The following is a 12,792-nucleotide window of genomic DNA, read 5'->3' on the forward strand; positions in this document are numbered from 1 at the left end:
TATATGTGCTATATGGAACACTTGTATTTATAATTCATAGTGTACGATGAGAGAATAGTTTCACATTTCCTAGTGCAAAATTGCATATTTCATCTGCTGATTCTTGCAAGTACAATTGAAATTAAAAAAAGAAGAGATAAGAACTTAATTGACACTAGAATTAACATTATTTTAACCTGCATAAATATCAATTATATATTATATTAAATAAATGTAAATTATAAACAAATTATATTATAATTATTAATTTATTAATAAAAAAATATATATATCACTTTTTGAAATCGACTTTGAAATCAGAAACTTATATAACTTCAAAAGAATACAAATGAATTGAACGTCAAACGTCATGTTTGCAAATGTCGCTGCATGTAAAAATATATTAAAATACTTTGAAGAAATAATCGTTAGCTAAAATAAACTGTACTTTATATTCAAGGTAAAAAAAAATAAATAACTTCGAAAAGAAGATTAATAAATCTTTGTTACTGTCTCCTGTCGTTTAAGCAGTCATATCTCAACGTTCCAGAAGTTTTGCTATTTAAGCCCCTTGCACAATGCTATAGGCAACAGGCAATAGGAACAGGGAATAGAAATCAGAAATCATGTATAAGTGCAGAATAAACAGTGACACAGGCAATAGACACAGAATTTCCGTCACATTGGAAATTCTGTGCCTATTGTCTGTTGCCAACCAATCATAGCATTCGAATTATTTAGGTTGTAATTAACGATTTTTTGGTTATTTCCTGTTCTTACTGCCTGTTGCCTGGTATTGTGCAAGGGGCTATTATTCTCGCAACCACAGAATGAGATCTGTGAACCGTGGGTCGTTTCGGGCATTTCACCATGAAAGAGGATCCCACCCCCCATGAAAAGCGCGATATACCGCGCAAGCTCCGTGCGAGGGAACTCGCGAACCACACGGCCAACTAGCAAACTTGTTTTCAAACAGTCGTCGGAGCTGGTCGGTTGCATGGCTACCTCGCGCATACTCGCGTGAACGTGGAACTCTTTTTCGGGATGAAAAGATCGCGACGAACTGACAATTGTTTTGCAAGTCGCGGACGGAAATGATCGCGAGATCGTTTCTTAACATCGATGATCCTACGAGGGACGCGTACCGATCGCATACACGTGTGAAATTAAATTCTCGTGGCTAAATGACACGGTTTATTCGTGATCGAGTGTTATTTGTGCAAATATAATTAGCAATCAAGTGTAAAGTTTTCGGTAAAGTATGGAACGGGATAACGATGAAAACGAGTGAAATTGCGTCGACATAAGAAAAACGGTGTTAAGCAGATCCATTCCTTCAATTATGATTCAAAAGATTCATCTCCGAAATTTTAAAATGCAAGAAATTTTCAAGAAAATTTTATGAAGACTCGCTATAACGACATAAATAATAATCGTTGTATCATGCGGATTTTTATTATCCGCAAAATACACAAATCGTCGAACTTCTACAAAAGAATTATCTTAATTCTTTTTTGAAAAAGAAATGCAGGTATTTACGTCAGCTGCTGAAAATCGGTGATCGAGCAGAAAAAAAATTCATCTAGAAGAGCACTTGATATCCATGAAAAGTTAAGACGCGCAATCAGCTTAAAAGTAAAGCGGCTTCGATTTTATCGGAGATAAAACTCGCTTCGAACGAGTAGTAAATACTCGCTTTAGTCAGACAACGAATATCGAGAATGTAAAAAATATTCTGCAGTTGCAGTTCTTTTTTTTTTGAGGAGGATGCGGATGGACGAATAATAATTCTGCAAGTCTAATCATTTCTGTTGCTGCATCGGCAGCTTTATTCTCGATAAAAAAAAGGGGGACAAAAAATCATGATAGATTTTATAAAAAACGAAAATCAGATTTAATGAATTTATGCACGCAATTTAGGAATCAGATAGCGCACGTCTACGGCAATAATGGCAATTCCAAGAATGAGAATCCCAAAGGTATTATGGGCAAGATAATCGGTTATTCCAAGGTTACTCGCAAGTGGAACAGTCATTAGGGACTTCGTCGTGGGTGTCCCTCAGAGAAGTGTCTTTCTAACATCGAGATCGATTGCCCACTATAAAAAAAAAAAACGCAAAAGCCTACTACTTCCTGTCTTCTATTTAAATAATAATGCTGACATTGTTCTAAATACTTAACGGAAGGTAATTTTCTTCAAGGAAGAAAATTTTGCGTGACGAAAAATTATAATTAGTTTAAAAATTTCTGGTGCGTTAAAACGTCACTCTTTTAATTGTACAACGGCCTTTTACTTGTTAATTATACGCCAGCAAAGTCTCGGCAACGACGCAGGGAACGACAGGAACAAATTCTAACGACGTTACTTCCGACGGTAATGGTGCGGCACAGAAATCCGGATCAATAGCGCATTTTTTAAACAGTTGTTTTAAGCGCCCACTCGAGCGTCGCGGTAATGGGATTACCATCATCTAATTCTATACTGTCCTATGTAGAGCATCCGCTCGCAACTATACGGCTAATGAAGTTAACACGTGGTAATTGCTCTAAGTGCATCAGATAGATCGGACACTAGAGCGTCTAGCGAAAGAACGGCGGGGGGGAGGATCCGCGCAAACACAGGAGAAGACTTCCTCGGCATTACACGCTATTGTGCGCTCGATTGACGAACGGTCGATCACACCGGCTTAAATTCCGATCAGAGAAATGGGGCAACCCGCCAGCGATTCGGGAGAACTGTGAATCACTTGCCTAATGAGTCACTCGCGTGACACACTTGGAGCTTACTACGAATCTCCGGTACATTATCGTTGAATTGTTAATGTTACTGGTAACTAATTAACTTCCAAGAAGAAAGGAGAGTAAGAGAAAGTTACAAGTCGTTCGTTGAATTCGAAATCGAGCAGACTGGCGATTTTTTGACGAGCGCTTTTTTTTCATTCGTCAATTTTCGTCGCTGCTGGAGAAGATTAGAAGATTTGAAATTCTAAGTGTCATCTGACGCTCTTCGAAACGGCATGACGATCGTGCGTCACGACGTCACGCGTGTTCGTGCCCTATAAGAGGATGGTAGCTATAGCGAAATCATCTAATCGATGGAAGTCGTGACATACACACCCACACACGCACTTGTCGACCGACTTCGCGACTTGTACTTTTCAAACGGAAATAGTATGCGGGAAACGAACATAGATTCGCAACGAAATATTCCGGCTGCGCACGTGTGCATTCCAGCGGGTAATATTATGAAAGTGAAAATGGGGCTGTTGCGAACGATCGATTCCTAGCGCGAAGCGAGAGTGCGGTCCGTTGCTCTCTCGATTTCTCGGGTTTTTCTTCGCGCGAGACGACGATCAAACTTTTACGAGGCTGCTATAGCACGACGGTAATGAAATGTCGACATAAAGTCGCTTATTTTTTATGTCATGCGCTCCGAGAGGAAGCAAATATATAATATAATATAATACATATAATACATGTGAGATTATTTAACATTATCTGACAAACGAAATTAGTTTATCAAATTTGGAGAGAATTAATTTTTGGGCGGTAACGCATATCGATAAGAGAATAAAGGTCAAAACTCCAACGAGTGAGATAATTTTTCAACAAGTCCGCTGCTGGAATTATCAATTTTTGGGATCACGTTTACGCATAAATGTGTATATGCATTTGATTGATGTGGAATTAAAACCCCGTGGAATTTAAATAGAAAAAATTCAACGGAAGATTTAAAAAATGGGCAGAAAGCAGAAGCGCCGCCTGATACCGGAACAGGATCGTAAAATTTGCGGTAGCATATGCTTCTTCCAGTTCACCTTCGTCATCAGTTGCGTGGCTTTGGTTTACCTCAGCGTGGCGATCTACGCGCCGTCGTATAGGTAAAACAAAATGACATATTACAATCTAAAATTAGAAATTGATTTCTGGCATGTAATCGATCCCATTTTCGTCGAAATACGTTCGACTGGTAGACTCTATATTAGCTTCTATCCATCCAAAGGATTTGTTCCTCGTGAAAGTTTTCTCGCACAAGACTGCGTTCACCGTGTAGGATTTATTAAAGATGAAACTGAGACGCTATTCAAGTCAAAGATGTTATTCGAGATGAGGCTGTGGGGAAGATGTTCGCAGCTTGTTTCCACGAGACGTAATCCGAGAGGCGCGTTAACGACGCCGGCGTAATTTCAGGGCCTTCCACGTTGGCATCGAGCCGGAACCGGTGATGTGCCAAACCGTTAACGCCTCGATGGTGAATAATTGCGGATGGGCGAGTTGCGGCGAGTGGTGTTTGACGAAGACGAGCGGTTTTTGTCCCCAGTATCACGCGACCGTGAGACGTAATGGCACCGACGTGACTTTCGAAAATTGCACCAAGTTCAGCAGTATGGCGTGTCCCCAGGTGCGTAAGAACGACGCAGCATTACTTTGTCGTGTTCTTTCTTGCTTTTTGTTTGAAAGTCCCATTGTGTTATAATTTAAATGTTGTCCAATCATTTGAAAAGCTCTCGATAAACTATTGTGGCTGCGTTTCGATATTCACTGCCAGTACTGAAAATCTCTCTAGTTTACGTTAGAGTCCCTCTAATAAGAGTCGCGACACGTAGCAACAACTTTTGATTGGTGCGCATTTTCGGCAAAAGCACGAGAAACAGAAAGAGAAAGAGATATAAGAGAGAAAGAAATGTATATCACTTGTATATCGCTTTCTCTTTAATTCTCTCTTATTTTGTCGAAACTCAAGATGTCGCGAATCTTATTAGAGGGACTTTAGTTTACGTCGCATACACTATGGATTTTCAGTACTGGCAGTGAATATCGAAACGCAGCCTATATTGTGCACAAATATGTAACAAGTATTATAAATTACAGATAAAAATATGAAGTTTATAAATTATTGACAATTTGGTTTTAAAAATGCAGAATGCAAAATAACATTTTAAGTGCTACAACAAGAACATAAAGATTTAAAGAAATGGGAAATAATTATGTTGAAAAAAAGTTTTTAATTGATTTATTTAAATATTAATCTAATCTTGACTAATTTATTAGTTTATATTAACAACCTGATTTTGTTCTCGAAGAGGAAAACGTGAAGCATGAAATTAACAACGAACTGAGATAGATTGCCATTAACGAGCTCGGCATAAAATTTCCTCCGGTCGGGAACATTTACGGTATAAGATCTGATATTAAAATTTTATGATCTCCCTCGATGATTCTCGTTAGACACGAACAATTACAATCTCGTATAATTACCCAATCAACTCTTGGAAATCTTTAGGCAAAGCTTTCTCGGGGAAAGACAATAACGAGCTTTGCTCGAATACCCCACTGGCCATAATCTTTCCCTGGAAACTTCTTCCATTTGACGTAGTATGAAGGTTCTTAACGAGTGGCGAGGACACACGTTTACCCTTCGGATTCCGATCACTTTTATTTCACGGTACGTTCCCAACCAAGCGCGACCGTGAGCTTCCACACCCGATGCTTTCTCGTGGGCGTAGGTCTCCATCTCGTGGGAATATTACATTTTTACTGAAGCAACGTAGGCTCCAATTTCCTCGCCGTGCCGTCAAACATCGATACCGCGGGGGTGATGTTGCGGAAGATTCATACGAATTGCATATAAATAAACTGTAGCGAGACACTTGCTGTGTTATTCGGAATTACTTTCATTATTAATAATAGTTTCTTGAATTCACGGCTTTATTAAAGCTCAAAGCAATAGCTTTATACATTCAAAACCATCTTTTAAAAATCAATTTATTATTGTTTTCCTTTAACTCTATCCTTGATAATGGTAACTGTAATTTATCATATAATGTCGATACTATACTGACCAATACTATATCTCGACAAGATTACTGGAGAAAGAAGGAATATGAAATACTATCAATCGATCAATACTTGTCAACTTTGCAATCTCCGTAGGAAATAGATGTCACCCGATATAAGTGTCACGCATAATATGCGTTAAAATATATTTATGAAATACAATCTGATTAAATAATATAATTTTATTCATGATTCAGATATCAAAAACTTTTTAATTGTTTTTAGAAAATATGAAAATCGCACTTCGCTTTCGTCTTGCTCTTAAATTTCCATCTCATGTTCTTATCGTCTCCTCTATATATTGATCCATCAACCAAGAGACATCGATTACAGGGATGGTTTTCAGCCCGTTGAGAGCCTAAACCTCTTGCAATATTCACGAAGAAGAAATGCCATTATAAAATCCATTGCGTGCAATATTATACCCACAACATTATCCGTCATCGAAAGTTCTTAAAGAAAAGCTTTCTTCCCTTGTAAGCAATATTAACTGCTTTCGTTGTTTATTATATCCGATTGTTTAACAAACAATAAAGAAATGTGCTGATAAAAATAGACATGATAGGTCGAAGAGGCAAACAATATGACATAATCTTTCACTATACTGTAGTAGCAGTACGTTATACAAACAACTTGCCATTTTCAACAATGTTTGCGGATTAGAAGCTTTATTTGCGAACGGCTATTACATCCTTCACAAATTGAAAAATTTTATTATATACAATAAAAAAAAGTAAGATATACTAATTTCTTTCTCTCTAAATCGCGTTATAATAGTATTTTAATTAAGAAACTTTAATTAATTATGAAATGATTATAAACTTGTCGATTATATTCTTATAGTCAGAATGTATGTCAATTTTTGATCAGGGAAAGGTATTCGCGACAGAGTCGAAAGATTTCAAGTAATATCGTAAAAAACGTCTAAAAATACCCGGTAATAATGATTGGGATAACCCAATCTAAAGTAAAAGTTATGAGTTGGGAGGATACGAGTCATACGAGTTATCCCCGAGGGAGTGCCCTATGAATATGAATATTTAGGCGCACGGAATCGTACTGTATGCTGACCTTTAATGCTTTGCCAACAGGCCTGAAACTTTCTGAAAGTAATGGGATTTAATTAATGGCGTTGATGAGAAAAAGTCATATAGCGTGTAAAACATACATGACCGTGCCTTTTACAATCGTTTTGATAATGATGTCAGACAAACTTTCATAAATCATAAAATAATTTTCCTAATAAATTAATTAAATAATATTTTTAAACAGAATAATTTTATAATAAAATTACGGACACACAAACGTTAAAACATAAAATATCATTTAATTCTCTCTCGCAGGAATTACGCAATAAGAGAATAAAATTAAAATATATAGATATATAAAATAAAAAGAACTCGACTAATTAAGTATTAACATCGTATATAATTAAAAACTTTATGTTTAAATATTTTCAAATAAATTTTATCCTGTAAGTAAAATAAATTTGAGACTTAATTGTCAAATTATCCAAAAGATTCAGAAATGACAGTTAATATATATAATTTAAATTATAAATAAAAAAATTCCGACAGATTAAAATCACAAATCCACTGACACTAACTTTAACACATCATGATACGTAGTTTTGTCATATAATTAATAATGATATAAAGTAAGAATTCAAAATGAGAAACGTCGATAGGCAAACATGAGGAGCATGAAACGGTACAATTGCAACAACGGCAGCGAGTGCAGCATGTTGACGGGGGTGTTCAACTGCAGCCTCGGACATTGCTCGAACATGAGCGAGCTGATGCTCTGCCATCACAAGGCCGACGGCGTCGTCATCGATAGCGAGAAGGACAATATGAAGCTGAACGGCTTCTTCAGCTGTCAGCACTCTAGATGCACGAAAATCAAGAGTACCTTCACCTGCGACCGATACTGCCCGAGCATTTCCACCAGCGACGTAAACGTCTATCTAATGCACGACGACAGTATCATATCAGCCAGGTGCTCCCGCGGAATGGCCTTGAACAGGGCGAACGGTAGCCTACCCGGTATCAGATTGGACAACCCCGTTAAAATCTGGGACGAGCGGAACGGCAGTATTTTCGCGAGCTGCTTCGCCGTGACGAACCACGGCAATATCATCAGGTAATGACGAATGTTAATATAACGAAGTCTTTCGACGAATAATAATTTTCCACTTTATTTAAATTTATTCTCGTTTAAAATCTCGTTTCATTAAATCACGTCATCTAATTATATGAATGGAATAATTAAATATCGTTAAGAGACGAACATCATTAAAATGCGATTGTTATATAAAGAGATATATGTTAATATTTTATATACGTATATATACAAATAATTATATTTATACAATAAACGCAAATTTTGTATTAATTTTTTAGATATATGTTACGTGGTGAATTTCTATGCCAATTTTTTATAAGGGTCTTCTGTCGCTATTAACGCTACATTAGCTATTGAATTCCTTGGCTCTATCGCATCTTTGAGTCTTAAATGCGCACGTAGAAAATGAGAAGAGACCGAATGAAACGTGAGACTCTCGAGAATTGGATTGCTGATAGAGTGAGGCTTTATTGAATGATTGAACGGAAAATATATTTTTGCTCTATTTTTTCCTTCCCGTAAAAACATTGATAACATTATCGTCTTAGATATTGATCAAATAGTAAAATTGAAATTTTATGCACGAACAAAAATAAAACCGTTATACGGTCATCACGTAAAATGTACTTGATACACATTCGTGGATGTTATTCCAAGCGTTCTCTCATTTATCACCATCATGTTATTTTCAAGCTAAGGGCTTAAAATTTTATTGAATTGCCAGGAAGTAAAAAAAGATAAACATGCCAATGACGGAGAAAGGGACAAAATATTGGAGGGGGGGGGAACCAAACCCAGTCGCAGGATCAATGGTTGCTATGGAAATACCCTATAGCCTATAAGAAGCTGGTATAAAGAAACGACACAGGTTTCGCGATAGAAGTAATTGACCCCAATAAAATTGCTTACAAGAAAATATTTAACTTTAGTTCGTAATCCTCTCTAAACCCCGTATCAGACCACAGATTGGGATTGAGAGTGGATTTGACCAATTAGAATAAAGTTCATTAAACTTGTGATTAAGTTTTCTTTATTTTAATTGATTAAATTCAGTCCAATCTCAATCCCAATCCGTAGTCTGACAGAGGCTTAACGGATATTAATCGATTCAAATATGTATATGTAATAAAATTTTTTCATTAAAAAGATTTACAAAAATTGCAATGTTTCATAATGTGCGTGAAAAACATTTATCTCTTTATATTTTATTTATATTTCTCTATCATCTTCATCTTTATTATTATTTTTTTTTACGTAAGGAGATCGACAAAATTGTCGATATGCGTTATATCGTTACCGCCCCTGTTACTTTCGCAGCACGGAGGACTGCGTGAACGGCACGTTGTTGGACGAGATTCCGATCCCCGAACCGTCCATTAACTTCACGAGCTTCCTGAAAATTTACGAGAAGACCCTGAAGCATCCGGTGGATCCCACAAATGCCTATGTCCCGGCACAGCAGTCTTTGACAATCTACAATACCTCGCGATTGTACATCAATCTCGAGCGTTGCGTCAACACATTGAGAGGCGAGTGCAGACGATTCCAGTTTACCCACGGCCGCGACGGCGATAATCAGACCGCGCAGAGCAGATATCCCTGTTATTACAATAAGGTAAGGCATTTTCTGTGGAAAGATTCAACGAATACGTGAGGATTAAACGGATTCGGCTCAGCGATCTCTTTTTCCGGCAATCCCGTTTTTTAAGTAAAAAAATATATAATATAACGTTTAGAAACAGGCACATTTATTGCGTAAAGCCATATTTCTTGATAAAAATTGAATTTTTTCCTTAAAGAAGATATTCCGGCATCTCGATAATTTTTGTGTTTTGAGCAATTATTAAAAAAATGCATCAAATTCAACAAACAGGGCAAAGGCGTGCAATTAAATTAATTATAGAAAAAAATTATTATAATTTTTCGTGGCGAGTAATTTCAACTATTGTCGATTGTTATTTCCGGTATAATAGTAAAACACTAATAATTTATAATGTGCGCAATTCTTATTTATGCGGATACATATTATGCAGAACAACTCGTTATTCGTGGTTGCACGTTTCGATCTGAAGAAGACGCGAATGGAGCTGTTGATCGCTGTTATCGTGCCGGCTGGAGTGTTCGTCATCAGCGTCATCACCCTGATTATCATCTCGCGATCGGTGCAGGTGGGGGACGACGCGAAAATGCGATGCAGATACTGCGTTGACAATCAAGAGACCCGGGGCGAGGACGAGGGACTCGTGGAGGCGACGTCCTCCGCGACTCAAAGTCAGGCTAATGAGAACGAGATCAGAAGTATGACCCTTTAGCAGTACAAGCCGCTTGGCACGGGCGCTACACTGGGTTACGAAAGGCTGCCGTTGATCGACATGGACGACGCTGAGGATTCTTTTTAGAAGAAAACGCGATACTTGATTTTCAAGCGGTCGCCGTGCCGGACAGATCCATCCAACAAGAAAAATCTTGCGAGAGACAAGCTCTAAAAATGAAATCCGAACACAAATGAAGCATGTGAGGCAAAGTTAAATTCTCGGATGGACATTAACGTCGTCTTCCGGAATGAGGTGCAATCAATTTTTCTACAGTTACAATGATCATTGTAATGCGTAATAACGTGGACGTTACAATGATGTGACCTGATCGTTGTGCTTGAAATGAAATTCAACTTCAAGTGATCTCTCTGCCAATGAAACTCATCGAAAGTAACCCATTCGGGGTCCAAGTTAATAATACCGACTCTCTAATTAGATATCGATCGGATACATTTTCACTGTTGCCTTCGATGTATCGCTATCACTTTGTTTGCGCGCCAGACAAACGTACGGACACTGGTATCACAATCGTCGATACATTAGTTTTAAGATTTTGCCTCCAGATATATATTTAAGAAACTTTCATTAAGGTACTTGTGTAATATACGATTGTTTATACGTGTTTTAACGAACGGTATCTAACAATGATGGCGTTAAACAACCGTCTTCGCGCAATGTGTACGAATGAAGTGAAAGATGAACAACATTAATCAACGAAGACAAAACGGAATGAGTGATGGAACGAATGGATAAACGCTGAAATATATGTTCACTGCAGTAAACGTCACTCCGCGAAAATATCTTTTTTTTACGCGATAATTGCGATCTTTGCGCAAAATGTGAAATAATCAAGCTTATTTTGATGTACAACGTATAGAATAACACGGCGACTTACAATTAGAGCTCATTTAATATTCGGTTATCAACGAACGTGCATTTATATTTTTTCTACATCCACTTATATTGTGCTACACTGTAGTTGACTCCGTACTACTGTGATTAGATACATCTAATACCGCTGGTAAAAAAACACTCGATGCGATTTCCTATTTCTGATACGCGAGTACTACGACTGCCTATATATGCGTAAATTATAGTTGTACAGTATATTGTACTACATACTTGCGATGCCTAAGTATCAGTACCTTACGATGTAAATATATAAAAATATATATTATGACATAACATGCTTTCAGCGAGACATTTATATATTCGTGGTAATCGACATTGCCTCAATTTTCGTGCCAGTTTCGTGTCAGCGTGTGTTTCAAGTCAATCAAAAATATGATCCGTCGCGTAATAAATATTCAAAATACTTGATACAATTAACAAATATGTATTAATTAGAAATATGAATTTTTATAAGAGGAATAACGCAATGCCATAACATTATTTTTTATTTTTAATTATTGGTTTTATATTTCACACTTTTATTTTTCATAATATCTTAACTAAAATAAAGTAAAATAAATAATTTTTTCAAAATAGGTAATTAGCACGAAAAGCCATAATTTAATTTGATATTTTTATTCTCACAACGATTTATTGAAGAAAGAATGTATATATTTTTTTACTTTTTAATCAAAACTTATGAAAAAATTGTTAGAAAAATACACTCGTATAATCAGCAACGTAAGATACCGATTTAAATAGGCAAGAATAAGTTAAAATACCTAAATCTCACGCAAGTGATACACGTATGCACGTATGCACGCAAGAAGAGTGGCTAAAAATAACCGCGCAACAAGAAAAGAAGACTTTTCTGATGTCACTGTACTCTATGTGCCTTCTTCCGCTTTCGATGGAGCCATCAATAAAGTATACCTATTAATATCTGCGAATACTATAAATTAACCGAAGAGACAGGCTCGAAAGGAAACTTTTTCGAGCTCTTTCGCTCTCTCGGAAATAAATGTTCGCAGTTCCGTTACTTCTGTTATTTTGCTCTATTACAAAATTAGGGAAGTTCCGATTTGTAAATAAAAGTTTAATCTAGCGTGTATCGCTTCTGTCTATTTAGAAATCATTAGATTGATCGTGTACTCATGAAAACAATGTGATCGACGTACGAAATGACGTTAAAACGGACAAAGAGATGAATGATTGGAGTAATTAGCAGATCCTCGAAACTATTTTTAAAGAACACCGATTATAAGGGAACAATGCAAGATTTAGCTGTTGGCAAATAAATATACGATTATGCAAATGACGAATAACTGTATATATATGATTAATTATCTGTCTAACTAGATAAAGAGCTAATCCTCTTTTTGTATGTAAAAAATTATAGCTAATAGCTTAGTATATATGTGTATATAAATCGTGCAATTATGTGGTATGCCTTTATGTCAAATGCATTTGTGACATATATGAATGTGCCGACTGTAAAATATAATTTCTTTTTTTTTTAATAAAGTTTCTTCACGTGTAAATTACCGCAATTCTTCCTTGCATATTTACCCGCATCTCAATTTATCTTCCGCGTTAAAAATAAAATTAACTCGCTCAAATTTACCTGTAAACAGTTCAGAATAAA

General features: G+C 36.5%; 1 protein-coding gene across 1 annotated transcript; it reads left to right on the top strand.

Annotated features, from left to right (window-relative positions):
• Positions 1 to 935: 935 nt before the first annotated feature.
• Teh4 (tipE homolog 4) lies at positions 936 to 12,688 on the top strand. Its single transcript, XM_071786099.1, has 5 exons — positions 936 to 3,860; positions 4,171 to 4,381; positions 7,505 to 7,959; positions 9,259 to 9,556; positions 9,975 to 12,688. The coding sequence occupies exons 1-5, from the start codon at positions 3,718 to 3,720 to the stop codon at positions 10,251 to 10,253; spliced, it is 1,386 nt and encodes a 461-aa protein (XP_071642200.1). The 5' UTR covers positions 936 to 3,717; the 3' UTR covers positions 10,254 to 12,688.
• The last annotated feature ends 104 nt before the right edge of the window (positions 12,689 to 12,792 follow it).

The sequence above is a fragment of the Temnothorax longispinosus genome, chromosome 1 (assembly GCF_030848805.1).
Source record: "Temnothorax longispinosus isolate EJ_2023e chromosome 1, Tlon_JGU_v1, whole genome shotgun sequence".
NCBI lineage: Eukaryota > Metazoa > Arthropoda > Insecta > Hymenoptera > Formicidae > Temnothorax > Temnothorax longispinosus.